General features: G+C 34.8%; 1 protein-coding gene across 4 annotated transcripts in view; it reads right to left on the bottom strand.

Annotated features, from left to right (window-relative positions):
• Nucleotides 1-570: 570 nt before the first annotated feature.
• Nucleotides 571-18,142, bottom strand: part of CPSF6 (cleavage and polyadenylation specific factor 6) — a 31,549-nt gene continuing 13,977 nt past the window's right edge. The window contains exons 6-11 of one of the 4 annotated variants that reach the window (XM_032105214.1): nt 16,557-17,061; nt 15,246-15,338; nt 14,131-14,246; nt 13,640-13,793; nt 12,854-13,045; nt 571-5,335 (exon numbers count right to left, since the gene is read on the bottom strand). In XM_032105214.1, coding sequence (XP_031961105.1) covers nt 12,859-13,045; nt 13,640-13,793; nt 14,131-14,246; nt 15,246-15,338; nt 16,557-17,061 — 1,055 coding nt within the window. In that variant the 3' untranslated portion in view covers nt 571-5,335; nt 12,854-12,858. Of the gene's footprint in view, nt 5,336-12,853; nt 13,049-13,639; nt 13,794-14,130; nt 14,247-15,245; nt 15,339-16,556; nt 17,062-18,142 lie in introns of all 4 variants that reach the window. The other 3 variants (XM_032105212.1, XM_032105216.1, XM_032105215.1) reach the window with 3 other exon arrangements.

An 18,142-nucleotide genomic window follows, 5' to 3' on the forward strand; every position in this document is an offset into this window, starting at 1 on the left:
TACAAGGTAAACTACTATTGCAGTAGACCAACACAAAAGTTGGACAGCAAATTGCTTAACAGTCTCCTAAAGGCTGAAAAAAAGAAACCTATGAAAGCTAAAAGTTGTGCAGTATTTCAAGTATAACATCTAAAAAATAAGAAATTATCCCTAAACTTACAGATTATTTCAGTACCTCTGCTGAAAATGTATTGAAATCCACATTTGCTAGGATACCATCTTACCTTGTGGAGAAATATAGGTCTCCAAAAACTCCAGTATTCAACAGACTCTTTGGCCTGCCAGCATCAGGAAACTGTTTACTATATATATAAAATCCTTTGGAGTCAGGCATTCTGACAGGCATCCATTTCCTTACATTTTGCATTGCAATTCTGCATTCCAACTTGGACAACCCCCCTCCTGTATTTCAAACCATTTCTTGAATATTTTACTCATATACCCTTGTGCAAAGCAGGAACCAGGAAATGGAATGGTACAGGACGACAACACAACCTTTTGTTTAGAAAGTCAGCAGTGCTGGTAATCATCATAAAAATGTTATTGTTTACCAAACAGGAATGTATTTCACCTTTAAAATACTCGGCTTTTTTTTTTTTTTTTCTTTCTTTATTATTTAAAAAAAGGACAACTGTAAGGAATAAGTAAGGAATATGAATTTGCAATCACTTATATTTATAAAAGCACATACATTCCTCATTTTCTTACATCTGAAGATCAAGGGAATGTCTGTTTCATAATGTGATAATAATATGCACAGTTTAAAATATTTTCTATTACAAAATACTGTGTACAAGAGGGTGAGGCTGAAGTCAATTAGATGAATATACTCCGAAGTGTTATTTCTGAAATCATGTAAAAATCACATTACATTGTATGAATAGATGGGAATTTTTACAACTTAAATGCTCCATTCCATTGAGATCAAAGGTGTACTGCTTACTGTTTTCAAGAGACTTCTGTAAAACTAGTGTATTTAGAAGATTTAAGCACGGGCATAGGCATCAGCATCATCCCAGAACCTACTGCAATCACTGGAGCTACAGAAAGGGTTTGAGAATTAACAAAAGTATTATATACAAATGGAATGAGGAGCTTTACTGTATTTTGTCCAACATGGGGGAAAATTAATCCCACAAGAACATCAAATTGATTAATTTCTATACCCCAAACTGCTCCTTAGTAAATTTATCCTCTAATGCTAAAAGGAATTCTAAAAATACATGGGATGTCAGACGTTAATGGGGTATGGGGAGGAAAGGGGAGGAAGGTGAAACAACTACAAAACCAAAAAACCCCCAACTCAAACACCCCCATCCACCCCAAGCCAGTCTGAAGTATTAATTGCAAGGCATCATAATTGCAAGAGGCAGTATTTCTGCATAAACATCATGATTCATTAGCATGCTGCAACCATTATGTTCAAGACCTGTGCAGTCAATTACCAAAATAATTTGAATCTCAACTGAATCCACATTGCTTCTCTTCTATGTTAAAATTGCTATTTTGGAAAGAATTCAAGTTAATTTTTTTTTTTTTATATGGACACTGAGCTGCACTTTCCTTCTCTAAAATCGTGAAGGGTTTCTATTTTGATGCAGAAGCAATTTAGTGACTTAAATCTCTGAAGAATACCAGTCTTAAACGTGCATGTTTTATATTTAAATCTACATGACTGACAGTATCTTAACGAGCATTGTATTAGGAAATTTAAGGCTGTATCTCAGTTTACACAAGAATCATAGACAACTTTAACAGGCTATGTATAAAATTCTATAAATAAAAATGGGAGCAAAGTCTGTTTAACCTGTACACAGAGAGCAAGTGGATAAGGAAAGAAAATCAGGAATTAAGTATTTCTATAAAGAATGCCATGTATTTTACTAGAAACACAGATGACAAGTATATACAACATTTAAATCTCCAATTATCCACATACAACTAGGAAAAAAAACATTTACAAGGGTTGGGGTATGCAACTAACAACCAGGTAAAAAAATACAGTTAGAAAAACTAAGCCTCACCGATTTCAAAGGAACAAAACCAAAAAGTACTCAGTCCATAAAGAAAAAAGCTAATGTCTAAATGTAATAAAAATATCTTGTTTAACACAAAAAACAACATCTATCCAAGCTTATAAGCCACACTGTAAATAAAAGTTTGAAGTTCTGACAAACATTTTTCAAAACGTAATCAGAACAAAAATTATTGGCACAGAAAGCAAAAAGGGAATGAGGAAAAAAAAAGACTGTACAGTTTCCAAAATGCTATGTTCTTCTTCTTAAGTACTTTGACCTGCCAAAACGTATAGTCCTGTAAAATTTTTACTTTAAAAAAACCACCCTCTACTTCTAAAAAATACATCACCAATAAAACAAATTCTCTTGGTAAAGCACCACCACCCCCTAAGTCACTACTAGCTAGTTTTGTCTTTCAAGATAAAGGACACAGCCTTAAGATAATATTTTCAATGTTACTTATAAACTCAATATTTGAAAGAAATTAAGTATTTCCTCACAGATTATTTCATCCTTTCATCAGCAAAAGGAAACGAAATGCAGCTGAATGAATATTAAAGAGCAGTAGCCATCATGGCATCACCATCAGTCATATGTTTCCAAACTGCCATTTCCTGCATGTGCACAGGAAATTGCCAGGAACATTTAGTAAACCAAAACTCGGTAAAAATTCTACTACAGATCCAGTTATACATGATGTACATTAGGCATATTCCTTTTTGGTGTCTATCAGGGTCTTTGGGTTTTTTTCTGTACATTTTTTTGTTTTATAAAAAAAATCTAACAAAGGAAACTCACAACAACAAGAGTATTATCTAAATTGCAACACAGTACATTTATCAGTTAAAACTAAGTATTTGGAGAACAGGCAGAAATAATGGGCTTCATACAGGGATCTCATCTCTCAGGTCACAATGGTCATTCTGTTTAATTAACTTATGTTATTTACCTGCTGCTATTCCCTCCCTGCTATTTCCATTGCCAGCAATGGAAATAAGTGAGTGAGAAATTACACTCTATGTAAAAAGAGCAACAGTCTCCTTAAATCTATTTCAATGTGGACTAAAATATCAGTTCCTGCATAAAATGCTTGTAAAGTTACTTTTTTTTATTTTAAAATTTAATATATCTATGCAATGGAACATTACTTACCTGCTGCTTTTTCAGTATTAGCTATTCCCCATTTAACTGCTACAGGCAGGTAATTTCTTCCTTAAACTTATTACACACAGTAGTAAACAATGTTTTTAAGTAAAGAAAAAGAAGTTACAACAGTACTGTTTGTAACCAATACCTATTCACAAAAAAAAGCAGGAAGTGACTCATGACTTGCTTGATACAACTTTCAGTTTTACAAAATTTTTAAAGGCAGTTTTCATCTTTAAACAGGATTAAACAAACACGTGAAATATCTTCTCAGTAGCAAATAGTTCAATAAACACCAGTGATCCCATGCATGAGGAACTGAGGTACACAATTTAAGAAAAAAATAAAAAGGGGCAAGTCCAACAGCATCAACCTGGCTGCAGGAAACCTGGTTGAATAGTAGGTGCCAAAAATATTAGAGCATTTCAGACTTATGCAAAACTTTTGCAGTTGCACAAGCTACTGGTCCCAACTCAGTAAAGCATAAAAATCACTCATGTATGCAAATACGATACTTAAAGCATACTTAATGTTTACATTCCTTGAAATTTATGAAATGTAAGCACATGGTTTTATATGCTGTGGAAAAATCAAACAGATATAAGTGCTCTCCTGAACAGGATAACATTTTAAGTCAGCTATAAAATCTTCAAAATTGGTAAAAAAGAAATCAAGAGGCTTCTAAGAGTTGCCTCTTAAAGCCATCTGAGGTCTTGAAACTTAACTTAAAACATTAAGTGCAGCTATTTGAACGAGCAACAACTCCAAGAGCATGTCCGTTACGTAATGCTTTACAATAGACTAAAAGCGAGCCTTTGCACAAGGCTGACAGAAACTAAAGTTTTGCAGCTTTTATGAAATTTCTATTTGCTTGCATTTCACACTTGATGAAATTTAAAACAAATTCTTTAATTTGATGCCTACTTTCACTGAGTGCTCCAATAATTTGTTTTTAGGTAAATTTACAAAACCTCATCTGACAAATTTAACCAGTGCCATTTTTTGCTAAGACATTTAAATATTGCCCATTGGTAAACAAGGACATACAAGTGTACCTTCTCTTTTATATGCATGTGTGAATAAACCCCGAAGTATTAAGAAAATACCAAAAACATGAAGTAATAAAAACGGTAACATCTTGTTTCTTCTGGCACATTTCTAATATACAACTATGTACAGACTGCTACGGCCTTGGGGGTGGACAGGGAACACACACAAGCACTATTACTATAAAACCGTAAACAACTGCAGGATTTTGTGTGTTTTAAACCTAACCTTTCTAGCCCTTATTATGGGCAGTTTAAGTTCATATGAACAGTTTAAGTTTATACTAACTGTAGTGTCAATAAGGATCAGGGCTGTATGAGAGATAAAATTTTCAGTGTGCTAAAAATCACAGATCTGGGACTATCTCTCCTCAGAACAACTGACCACAGAGAACTGCAGTTTTTACAGTTTTATATGTCAATTAGCAAATTCACAAGCCACCTAGGTAAACACTGCTAAAAAGCAAAATAGCATTAAAGGTTTTATGTAACCACCTGGTTTTGTATCAAAATTGAGTGGGAGAGCGCAACATTAGTACGTTTAACTCACTCGCTGAATGCAAGATTAGGTTGAGGCATATGCAAGAACTATTGCGATGTTTTTGAAGACAGCATCAATGTTTTCATTGTAACATTATCTTTAAATATTGCTGAACACATGACTTTCCCTGAGGTGTAAACATCAAATAACTTGAACAGCTTTACACATCAGCCCCATTAAACAGTTTATTACAACACTACATCTACTGTAATCAGTGGTGCTGTGTACAGACATTATAGGAACAGTTTAACATGAACAAACTACTATAAAAACAAGCATTTACTTGACTTTTTTCAATTGCTTGCACATTATAATTGCCAAATGTATATAACCAGTAATAAAGTTGCAAAAGCTATAAGGTTTAAATCACACAGGTTTCCCTCAAATAAAACAGTTAAGCAACATAAAAAAGTAAAAGAGCTACTGGTTACCATGTATGCAGATTTGCTTTATTCAGATCTACTCCTGTTCATTTTATCCATGAATCCTTACAGGCTCAGTTCAATCACATGAAGCAAACTGCTGGACAAGCATCTTTCCTTGAAGAATGTATCTTGTCTTGCATGCTGTTCCTCTTCCTTCAGCTGTAATGTGTCAAAATTTGTGATGTAGATTTTGCTAGTCCCCATAACACATAGAAAATTGTTGGCTTATCTATACATACACAACTCGTGCATCTACTTCACCATGATGTAAACTAACACAAAATACCCAGAAGCAGTAGCTACTCATTTGAAGTTGTTTTCTAATACAGTAATTAAAAATAAGATTCATGTTGTTGTACAACAAAGTTGAAAGAATATAAACTTCACAGTTAAAAGTACTGATGATAAAGAAAGAAATAACTACTGCTCCTGTGACTGATGGCAACATTTATATAGAACACTTCCTAAAGTATGCATTCTGCAAAAGTAACTGAACAAGAATTTAATTTTACCACAATTCAATTTTTACATTTTTACCTGCCCACTTACAGAAGTTTTAAGCTGGTTTGACATTTAAGTAATTTATTGATTGTATAATGAAGTGGAGCGCTCACAGCTCAGTAACATTTAAAAGCACACAGAATCTGACACCAGTACTTCAAAATTTTCAGACTCGTGGCAAGGTGGATGGGGTTCACATCTAAAAATACACACTTGCAGTTTAAGCACAAGAACCCACATTTCAATTAATACAATGTAGATTTGCAGGTTTCCTCACCTACTTGGCCTAGAAAAAACCCCAAACCCTACTTCCTACTCTCATCTATTTTGGCAAACAAGGGAACCACACAATTCAGAGTTAATTACTGTAAGAGTTCACAAAATACTTGTGATGGTATAATTCCATACACTGGATTTCAGTTGAATTCTATTACAAAACAGTTAGCTATCTTAATTTCAATCATAATTCACAATTTCAACATTCAGTAATTTCAAAATAGTTTCAATCAAATTATTAAAAAAGCCAACACATTAAATTGTTCATTTGAAAACCAAGACATTTAGAGAAGCAATTTCATGAACAGGCAACAGTACACAGCTGTCAAATATTCTTCTACTAGTACAATAATTTCAAAACTGGGAAAACTAAGTATTCAATTTTTCTTCTTCATTTCCTCAAAGTGACTGTTAATAATAACTTCAAAAAAATCCAAAGTATAACCAACTAGACTCTATACACTACAGTATGCACATAAACTAATCCAAATCAGTGAGTGAAATTTCTTCTCTTACATACAGACTTTGTTCTCAAGTCCTGAATGCATCAGCCAGTAACTACTTTTGGGGAATTTCCTTCCCCAGAGGCCGATATTTCCATAGGTGATATGTACTTTTGAAATTAATTAGTAGCAAAGTGACAAAGTGGTGCCTCCACCAGAAAAATATGTTTGGAGTTGTGAGCTAAGTTAGCACAAACAGACAGGAGAGAATCTCAGTTTTCCAGTGGAGAAAGTAAGTAGCTGACAGCTGTGAGACTGCACGTCAGAATTTGCTGCTCTCATCATACAATTGCTGCAGCCAGAATTATGGATCTTTATTACGTCTACAGCAACAGTTAACAGATCCAAAGCACCCTATATGTGATTTATAATATTACTATAAGAAAGCTTCAGTTCCTGGGAATAATTTGTTGATTTATAAAGGTACTTATGGAACTACAGAAACTCCAAAGAATGCACAATGAAGTGAATTTAGGATTAATGTTTTTTGGTATAGGACTCTTAAGACGGTCAGCACCACGCTGAGCCTTCATTTTTAAAAACGTGACCAACTAAAATCCAAAGCAGTGTACATTTTGGTTCAAAGTGTTCTGCCACTGTATCTTGGCAAAACTGGAAACCCTAGTGGTTCCAAAAAAAAAAGATCTGTATGGATTATACCTGTGTGCTCAGCCCTTTTCAGTATTCTACAAGCAAGTAGAATATTGAAGCAACAAACAACTAAAAAAAAAAAAATTAAAACTCTAGTCAGCATTTCTTGGCAATACTGTTTTCCATCTGCCTCAAGCTCATATATAAGCTATCTGTCCCAAGCATGTGTTAGAGTTGTACAATTTAACACCAGACAGCAATCAGTTTCTCAGCATTTCTACCAAAATTTACCAAGTCTACCCAAATTTCAGACTTAGGTGTTGAATAGACATTTTGTGGTTTAAAAGTTAGGGGTTTATGCCAGAATATTTCACAAATGAAATCCCAGAACTTTAGTAATCAAACATTTCTGTATTTATGCAAGATGCAACTTGAGCACTTTTTTACCCACAAAGACACACTCTTACAACAAAACCCAATAGATTTCTTATATATGTATCAAAAGCATCTTGCAATAGCAGCTCTAATTTTTCCCCTGTAATTCCAATTATCTAAATAATCACATAAAAGCTTTAAACAGCCTTTAAAATTTTGAAAATTCTACAGCAGTTTTAAAGCTGTATATACATATACCCATCAAGTTTTATTATAGTAGTGTATTTTCAGAGATTGAATTTCAATCTCACATGTTCACAGTCCAGTAAAATGCACAATATACATTTGTTATTGTATCCTACAAGCTCCTATGAATTACTTCATGTAATTCTCCTTTGTTTTATTCTATACATGAAGAAAAAGAAATACACAAACCAAAAACCCCACAGAAAGTATCATCTTAAAAGCCAAAAAATTCTTTTTAACCTACATTCCAAAACATCACAAAATACCCCAAATATTCTGATGGTTTAGCTATAACATAGTGAGAAGGAAGGATTTTCAAGCTTGACTTTCTATTTGTCTTTCAGCATGTAAGCAAATACACATGTGGTTCTGTTCTGTTCACCATACACATACAGACTATTTTATCACCACTAGCATCTTCTCACATTTGCTGCCTCTTCCCATCTCCTATTATGAGTGTACTTACCTGCTGTCTTTGTTCAGTCTTAGTGTATAATTTAATATCAACACAACAACAATTTCATGACTGTATAAATAATTTTACATGGGGGAAAATCCTCCCAAACTAATTTCATTTGTCAAGTATCTTTCTTCCACTATCCCAGCCTGTCTATTCACCAAAAATAACTGATGAACAGAGAGGTGCGGTCAGAAAATTCAACCTTTAGTTTACAAATTAAAAACATATGAATTATTGGCAAGTGTTTTTCACATTAATATATGAGGAAGAGACAAAAATGTAGATCGGGCTGCCACAGGAAAACATAAAAATGAAGATCTCTCACATCTCCTCTTTTTTTGGTAAAAAGAAATCTTAGTTCTCAAACCACAATGAGCAAAAGTAAAAAAGTGAATTTTTTCCATTCTTTGAAGAATATTGCATCAAACCAACATTTTCACTTCTGTGTTTCATGGGGAACTTTTCACACAGAACAAATTTGTCAAAACTAATGAATTCACAAATAAAAAAGCCCAGGATATGAGGAACTAAAAAAAAAATGAGTGTCTTACGACACCTCAGAAGTCAATAAAATTACAGCAACATATTCATGGGAAAAAAGTAATAAAAGTTATGCATTTGAAAGTAAGTAGCATAAGATATTCCGCTCATTTTTTAAATCACTGTTTCACCCTCAAGAAAATCAGATTCACCACTGAACATTAACAGACAAACTATGTGTTTCTGCAAAGCACCAGAGTAATGATACAACAGACTTTAAAAAGCACATAAAGCAGTGGCACTGCTTGCCTCTATCGTGCTATGCTGGATTTCAAATACTGAATCAGATGCACAAAGCATTATTTCTCTGATGAACGCTAAAGACAGAAGAATAGTGCCAGCCCCACATATGTGCTTCCTCAAAAACACACACAAAAAAAAAAAAAAAAAAAAAAGAGATTAGGTAAATAATATTCGTAATAGCTTAAGACTAAGACCTGATATAATTCTGGACAGGTATGTATACCCAGGTCTTGAACAATGCTGCCACATGATTCACTTAATATTAACTAGAAGCTTATTAAAATAGCCTATTAAAAATAGGCATTTTCCAATTGTTTACAAGGTTTTTTAAAAGGCTAATTTCATACTTCGCTTGATGTTTAAGTGGTTATTAGCGCAGTCACAGGACAGGTCCAGCTTAGAGAAGCAAAAATATAATGAATGGTATGTAAGCCATTAGTACCATTTCCCCTCCTACTGACACAAAAAATTCCAACCATCTTACTTCTTGAATCACTCAAAAGCTGAAACTAACTTCGGAGTGATCTGAGAGCAGTTTTTGAAGAAGCATATGAGCCTCAGACCTTCAAATTATTTTGCTTACAGTGGTTTGAGAGCAGAAAAATCAGAGAATAAACATGAAATATGGAGTACAAATTCTACATACATATCAACTGTTACAATGTTGTGGTTTTGTCTTTGTAAATCAATCCAAATCCAGTTTAAATAGGAAATAATCAACCCAATAACAAAAACACAAAATGAAAAACTTAACATTCAGCAGTTATAGAAATTCAGACAGATTAAGATTGGGACAATGTATCAGCTAGAAATACATTACTGAGTATCAGTTAAATAAAAAAAAATTCTGCCTAATAAGTCAGGACTCATGCTAATGAAGTTACATTACTATTCTGTTTGTACACATTAATTTTGCTGTTAATTCTTCTAAATGTCATTCTACTGGGTTCTTAGTTTTTTTGACTAATACTGGTTAGATATTTGTCTTAAATCCACTGCTCCCTTCTATATTTATAGGCTTTCTATGAGCAAAGGCAAGATGTTCCAAGGAAGCATTCAGCTTACAGTAATTCGGGAGAATGGATTGAAGCCTTATGCAAGTGAAGGAACAAAAATCTTGCAAGAATTTAATTTTAAATCATGAAGTGTACAAACAGAAGTGTAAACACCTGGTATGGTACAACTAAACTTTTTATAGAGTTTTATTGTTATAAACATATTTTGTAAGTCATTCCAATTTAACCCATCTCTATAAATGTAATACAGTACAAACCGAATTTCACTGTTTACAAAAATGTTCACAATGGACCCTCAGAATCCTTCTGAACTAGACGTGTTAACATTTTGGAAAAATGCCAGTACAGTATCACAGTTATGACTATAGGTACACAATAAGGAGAAATATAGGTGCCATTCATAGGGTGCAGGCACAGAGGCAACTTCATGTTTTCTGGCAAAACACATTAATATGGGGAATAACTCGTTTCAGCACTGTTGATATTTATTAAATGACTGAGTGTTAAATCCATTTATGAATATTATTCAATGTAAAAAATGAAACAAAAAATGTATGGCAACATACATCTTAGTGAAAATGAAACATACAAACCAGGAGATAACTGTATTTCTTTTATGTGTGTGTGTGTGTGTGTGTGTAAATATATAAAAACAAAACTACAATAAAGCTTTTCTTCATTAAGACAGCAACAAGACAAAATGTTTACAACTTAACTTAAAAAAAATACCAAATGTTTTCAATTACATGTAGTATACTAAATTTGCCCTTTAAAGCAAGTTCTTAGGATCTATTTTCTTTGCACAAGGGAATCTTACCAAGATACCCTTTTGAAAGAAAAGAGAAATCCCAACACACACCAAAGCTGAAGGATCTTCCAAATATAAATCCCACCTGAACTGAGACTGAAATCACAGCCTCAGTGTAAATTGTGCTTTGGAAATTATGAAATGCAACCTAATGCTGTTTGATATATTTTCTTTGGGTAACGGAGTAGGAAATCTGTACTTGGCACAGTAAATCTTTATCTACGTGCACAACAGTAAATACACAAAATAAAGCTACATTAGTAAACTATGCCAACGGTTAAAAAAATTATCTTTCATTCCAGGCTATTAACAATTTTTAGTATGGCTTGCTCATCTCCACCAGAAGGAAAACATTCTGGAAATGCATCCATTACTCAGCTCAATGGTTACCCCTATTTGTAACAACTATGTGCAAATATCAAAAATATACAGTTATTATAAAAGGTAAAAACCCAGTTCAACAAAATAAACTACATTTACTTTTGTTATATGTGTACTTTTACGTTATTTTACAATTAAGAACCACAGTTGATATTTTTACTAAATTCCAGAAATATTTCTACCAATCAATTTTTAATGGCAAAAAGTGGCATTAACAGAAATATACTGCCAACTTTATTTTAGATGCCATGTTTCACCTTCCTGTTTAAGCCTTTGGCTCCCCTTCTCTAGGTCAGTTACTTCTTTTTGTGTCCCCTGTTAGCATATGAACCCGAGACAACATCCCACTTAATTCTCAACACACTAAGAGCATTTAGTATCATAATTTGTTCTCTCCCAGAAAAACGTCAGTGACACAAAAAGCCTGACTGAAAAACTGACACTTAACACATACAAAACTGTATTTTCACTTAGGACTATACTACGTTTTACTTGACTTTTTGAAGTTTTGCTCTGTAACGTTGGCAAATGAACTTCCATGAATAAATAACACATGCAAATCTGGAAACTAAATCTGAGGTTAAATCTAAGAAATGGAAGCTGGGCAGACAGGCACATCTACAAGCTCTAATTTCAGTGTAGATGTAATGGGAAGTTCTTTTAAAAAGGGAAAAGACCACTAGAAAGTCACTATTAGATAGGGTTGGGTTGGTTTTTTTTTCAATTGTCAAATATAAGGAATCATGGGTAGCTTTAATTCCCAACCTTCGAAACAGTACATTATATAATGTAAACATTTCTATGCATTTTAAAGCAGTACACTGAAAAAACCCATTGTTTAGCATGGTACTCTAGCTGTCTAGACATCTGATGTATACAAGACTTCAGATACATGAAATAAAAGAGCATGTTAGTTTGTGAACAACCAGAAAAAAATCAATTCTTTTGTCATGTATTTGTTTACTAGTCTTCAGAAAATGACTTTACTACCAGAAGGGGGAGGGACTGAAAAATCAGGGTGGTGGGCAACAACTGGTAATAAATTTTACTGAAGATTAACACCTGAATTTAGCTAGAAGGCAGAAGATACTGACAGGTCACATTTCATAAAATCAAGACCAAAATCTGGTTATATTTCCTGAATTTGACTAAAACTCACCAGGAAAAAGAAAAAAAACAAAAAAACCAACACAAAACAAAACAACAAAACCCACAAATACTAAAACCCAAAAAATCACCACTGTACTTGTGCAAGGACAATAACTGTATGGACACTGAAATAATCCACACACAATCTATGAAGGGCTAAATGCTGCAGTCCTTACACAAGTATATTTTAAAATACAAAATCAGTATTTTTAAATACAATTAAGGAATAAAACTGTAAAATTCATATAATCTTCTAAGATTACAAACAGAACAGTCTGACTTACTGACTTTTTAAGAAGTGGTTCAATCACATTTCAAAAAAACTGGGAAGACTATTATCAGCCAAAATAAAAGAAGTGGCATGCAAAATGTAGAAGATAATTGCACAAATTCTTGCTCCCTCCCAAGACTAGTTAATTACCTGTTATTACTTACCTGTGGTCATGCCAGGTGCTGCAAGAAGAAAGTGGTTCAGTACATACTGCAGGATCATTTAAATACAGATATGAATGGTATAAATCATCTCAAACCTAGAGTGGTTACTTTTAGTAAGCCAGTAAAGTTCAGGAACATGAAAGAAAAGCTCACCTTCTTTAACGGTGACGATATTCTCTCTCTCTGTCTCGCTCTCTGTCACGATCTCTGTCACGATCACGATGCCTCTCTCTCTCACGGCTTCTTTCCCGGTAATAGTCATCGTGACGATCTCTACTACGTGATTTGTGGCGCCTACTTTTTTCTCGTGACCTACTGTGGTCCCTCTCTCTGGATCGCTCACGTCTTCTAAAAGAAATTACTTCATTAACTTTTTCTTCAAAATACTTGTCATCCCCACACCAGTTTTGTACTCTGCTTAGGAGTATGAATTTGACCAAAAACAGATATGAGAGAAAGATCTGTTCATCGCAATGCAGGTCTATTTTTGTACATACAATTAAAGACACCTGGTACAAAGAGTGGTGCCTAAGAACTCAGTAACAGGTAGTAAGGGGCACCCACTTTCTAATCTAGCAAAGAAAAGTCGAAGTACATACTCAGAATGGAGGATGACTGAAATCAGCCGGGGGAAATGCACCTCATCTCAAATGATCACTACAACATGGCTGCTAATCTACATATGGAAAATCTGTGCCAAAACCACTAAATTAAACTAAGAGCTCAATTGAAGCTAGTCAGATCAATTTTGAAAAGAGGGTTAATTAAAAGGCAGCTTTCCTAAGTTCAGGAAACACTTACTTGGTTCCTTCACACATTTCCTGTGCAACTCAGCAAATCACTGAACTTCTTACATGCCTTACTTTCTTCTCTGTAAACTAGTCCTGCACTACACCTTCTCTTTCCTAAGTAAGAGCAGATGGAAAAGGAAAGTTTTACCTGGATCCAGAACCATAGGACTTGGACTCAATTCCATGAAGGCAGTCCTGAAGAGAGCTAATAAGTACTTTGCAGCGATCATCTGCAGATACTTTGGACTGTTTGATTAAGGAAATTGCAGTTACCAAGGTCTCTATAGCACTTCCATAGTCCCCTGAAAATGATGTAAGATGAGGATCAGAAAATTATGCAAATTAAAATATAGATATTTATCTCTAACAGTATTATCATTTTGAGTACGTTCTCTTAAGCAGCCATCTAGATAATTTACGGTAGCACCAAATACTAAAATACTGTCCAGATCAGTGCTCAGAAGGTTTTCTTAGAAACTAGCTGAAGCACAATTCAAAATCAGTCATAAATTGTACCTAAATTCAGTGTCCTATTAGGAAAATGTGGGTTCAGACCTTCCAGAGTCCTGATTTAAAAAAACCCTATAAATTCTTTTCAGTTGGGTACAATAGCAAACACATTAATTGAGTTTTACTAACCAGCACTGGCATCTGATACAGCTCTCGAAATGGCACTGCTTGAGATCGCCCTATTTCTATTCATGATTTCTTCAAATTCTGCTTCACTTAGAGGTGTCCTTGCAGCATCCATTTCTCTGCAAGCAATAAAACTGGTATTTAAAAGGTTAAGGAGAACTTCAGAAGCTATCATTGCAATTTCAACAATCCAAGTTTGCAACTTTAAGCAGTGACAAACAGAAAAGAAAGCAGGATCTGGGTTTGGTTTTGGTTTTTGTTAAGGACCATCGTTATAGTATAAAATCCTGAAAGCTTAAAAAAAAACCCCAAAAAACCCCAACAAACCAACCAACCAACAAAAAACAAACCCAAAAAACAATTAAGACACTGCTGTATAAATAGACTTATTTTTTGTTCATCCCATCTATTTCAAACATTCAGCAGCACTTAATATTGTGCTTTACAAATATTTACAATTTTCGTAAAATCCTTGAAGGTACGTAAATAGATATTCCCAACTGAATGGATGTGGAAATACATGTACATAGGCAATGCAACTTTGAGCAAAATTAGAGATAATTTTCATAACAGTACTGGAATCAGAACTATATGATCCTGTTTCCCAGATCTTAACTAAGACCAGAATGCTGTAACTTTTGAAAAACAAATATAGTTATCATCTTTAAAACACTCAATTTTCTGAATGATATGTCAGCATTTTACAGCAATTTTTTTTTTTAAATTTCTGGTCAAGTTCAAGGTACTCCAATTTAATCTCCATACTAGTCACAGTAAGGAGGAAGCAATAAAGCAGAATCCTCATACTCATTACACTTCAATTATCAGCTACCTATAGAGGGTTTGCCAAGTAACAGAAGTAAACCTAAATTTTCCCAAAAGTTTTGCAGTGTCCTATTAGCCAGTCTGTGTCACATAGAAAATTTGGAGAAATGTGTTAAGAGATAAATGCTGAGACTGTCAAACTGGCCCACTGCTTGATATTTCTAGAACAGTGTTAGTTCTTCTGGTAGAAAGAAAATGCAGAATAATAAGCAATGCTATCCTCTTAATTGCAAGAAGTGGAACAAGATCCTATAGCCAGTTTAGCATAAGAGGAAATGTCTAAAAATTCATACCTCCCTGAGTTTTGAGTATTATTTTTCGTGTGCCTCCCATAGAATGGAATATGTAATTTTTCTCTTATGGACATGTTATTTCCAGTGAAACGCCTATGATATATAATTAATGACAATTTAAATAGTTATGGATGATAGCTTTAACATTATTAATGAAAATACTGGACAGTAAGTTATACTGTCCTATTCCCACTCCTTCCCTCCCCAGACATTCTATAAACTGCAGACAACCTTGATTTTGTCCATCAAAAAACACCCAACACCTTATAGTCTTATATTTCAGGCAATTAAGCCAAATGCTTGAATTTCTAGGGGTTTTTTTGTATGAACATCACATGTACAAATGCTTGGGCAGGGTTTAAACTTTGTGGTAAAAAAAGCATCCCAGCAAAGCATCTTTGCAGAAAACATTTTAAGCCAGGAAAGTGTGTTTCATGCTAGCAATAAAATTACTATTAAAAAATTCAAATCTAACTATGTAAAATTGTCCCTCTTACAATTTATGCCAAAATTTTTGACAAATACAAATATGGTGAAAATCAAGAAACAGCAGCAAGACAGAGATGCTTGAAATCACAGATGAAAAAGATGTTTCAAACAAGAAGTGAAAAACTTGACAAGTCAAGTCAGGGACTTAAGAATTCTGTCGCAGATAGGATTAACCATAGAAAAAGCCACTGCTACAAACACAGCAAGATTGCACCAAAGGAGCAGAAACATCTTGGTAGGAAAGGAAGGTAAAAGTCTTGCAGTAAATTCACACCTGGCTTTTAAGACAAACACTAAGTTTTAATTAAATCCTGAAGAAAAAAGGGACAAGCAATGCTGCTGAAAGATGAAAATGGTATGAGCTTGGTAAGACCTCAACATATGCACATATTTGAAAAAGAAAACTCCAGAGCATTCTTAAAAGGCAGCCTGCAAAGCACGATGATACAGGTAAAAGTCAGAATTTCAAGTTAAGACAGAAGCACAACCAGAAGCTACTGCATAAGAAGTGATATGTAAGTTTACATGTAGAACACATGGAATGATGACATTGCCAAATAAAACAAAGACAAACAGTTCAGAGCTGAAAAGGGAAAGTAAGATTACTGGTGTTACATTTCAGGATTTTCTTCCTGCTGCAAACATGTTTCTCAGATTTATTCCCCTGGAGAAGTTAGAAGGGGCAAACTACAGGACTGGTGGGATCCCTTTTGGCCCTACTTCTAATTGTTCCTAACATTTGCATTAGAAGGGAAAAATCAAATGCTTCCAACAAGAGGAGTAAAATATGCGACCCAAACACATTAGACCAAAAGAACTCACCTTCCAGGTGGCCCATAGTCACCTCTGTCATATGGTGGAGGTCGGCCATATGGATCTGTTGGAGGTGGGCCACGGCTGTCTGAAGTGGGTATGCCACTATTGGCAGGTGGGGGGAAGAAAGCTGGATTCACATGTGGTGCCGGTGGTGGAGCACCTGGAGGTGGCCCAGGGAGATGTGGAGGAGGTGCAAGAGTCAGGGGCGGCCCAAGAGGGCCAGGCGGACGAGGGGGAAATGGACCCGGAGGTGGAGGTGGACCCTGCTGAGGTGGTGGTGGACCTGGTGGTGGCCCATAGCCTGGAACTGGCGGAGGAGGGCCTGGAGGAAGTGGCCCAAGTGGAGGCTGACCAAAAGGCTGTCCTGGAAACAGAACTGGTGGTGGTGGACGATCACCACGATTAGGAGGTCCAGCTAATGGAGGTGGGAGGACCTGACCAGGAGGTGGAGGGCCTGGTGGGCCTGGTGGGCCAGGAGGACCTAAGGGTGGACGTGGGGGAGTTTGTCCAGCTAAAATTAAAAAAAAAAACCAAAAACAAACACACAAACAAAAAAACAACAAATAAAATTGAGTGAATAAATACGAGGAAATAAAATTCTTTAAAATGCTTCCTTTTTTTTGTTCTTAAAAACAATGACAAAAGAAAAAGAAAGCAACCCTCCCTCCCTGAACATTGTGCAACATGTACAAGACATGCATGTTCCCGCTTTGGGTCCAGTAGATTAGAAAATTTTTAACTTATCTGTATCTATTGATACTAGATATCTAGAGATATCTAAAGAGAACAGCATTATCTTGAAAACGGACAACACCCCTCCTCAAATCACTTAATCACCTGCTGTTGTTTCCAAAACCCACAAGAAGATTACAAAAGCTAGAAGCCATTGCATCTTACTGCAGCTAGTCTTTCATATGGGGCTTAGGATAAAATATATATTAAAAATATGGGAGAAGCTGTATCGGAGAAAGTAATGTAAATGCAGTATCCAAACCTACTCTTAGATTCTCATTACTGGCTTTTCAATTTGACTATGTCCCTTAGACTGTTGGTAGACAATTTATTACTGAATGACATTTACTAAAAAATATGTCAGCTGAAAAAAGAACTTCACCGCAGTGCAAAGCTAACTGTTTAACAGATTTCTCCCATATCAGATACCTAACTAAGCATGAAGACCTCGTCTTCAAATTTCTGGTGCCAACTAACAGACCTGTCAGTGGGCATGAATCAAAGCTGAATTTCTGATCACACGCAAACTTGAACTACAGTAAGGAAATTAGTTACTTTACACGCTGCCACACAGGCATTCTCAGCACATATAGCAAATAAGAAAATCTGAACTATACTACATTAAAGCCAAATCTACTTGCTAACATGATCTATTTTAATTTTTTTCATACTTAAAATACATATATTAACATAGTATAAAGAATGTATCTAAAAAAGCTCTTATCTTGCTATCAAATTTAGTAAGTACAACTTCCTGGTGAATAGCAACAAAGGAACAGTCAAATCCTACAATCTAGCTGTGAACACTGATTATGGTTCATTAATTGCCTTGATCTTTATCATTTCCCAAATAAGTATAC

The sequence above is a fragment of the Corvus moneduloides genome, chromosome 4 (assembly GCF_009650955.1).
Source record: "Corvus moneduloides isolate bCorMon1 chromosome 4, bCorMon1.pri, whole genome shotgun sequence".
NCBI lineage: Eukaryota > Metazoa > Chordata > Aves > Passeriformes > Corvidae > Corvus > Corvus moneduloides.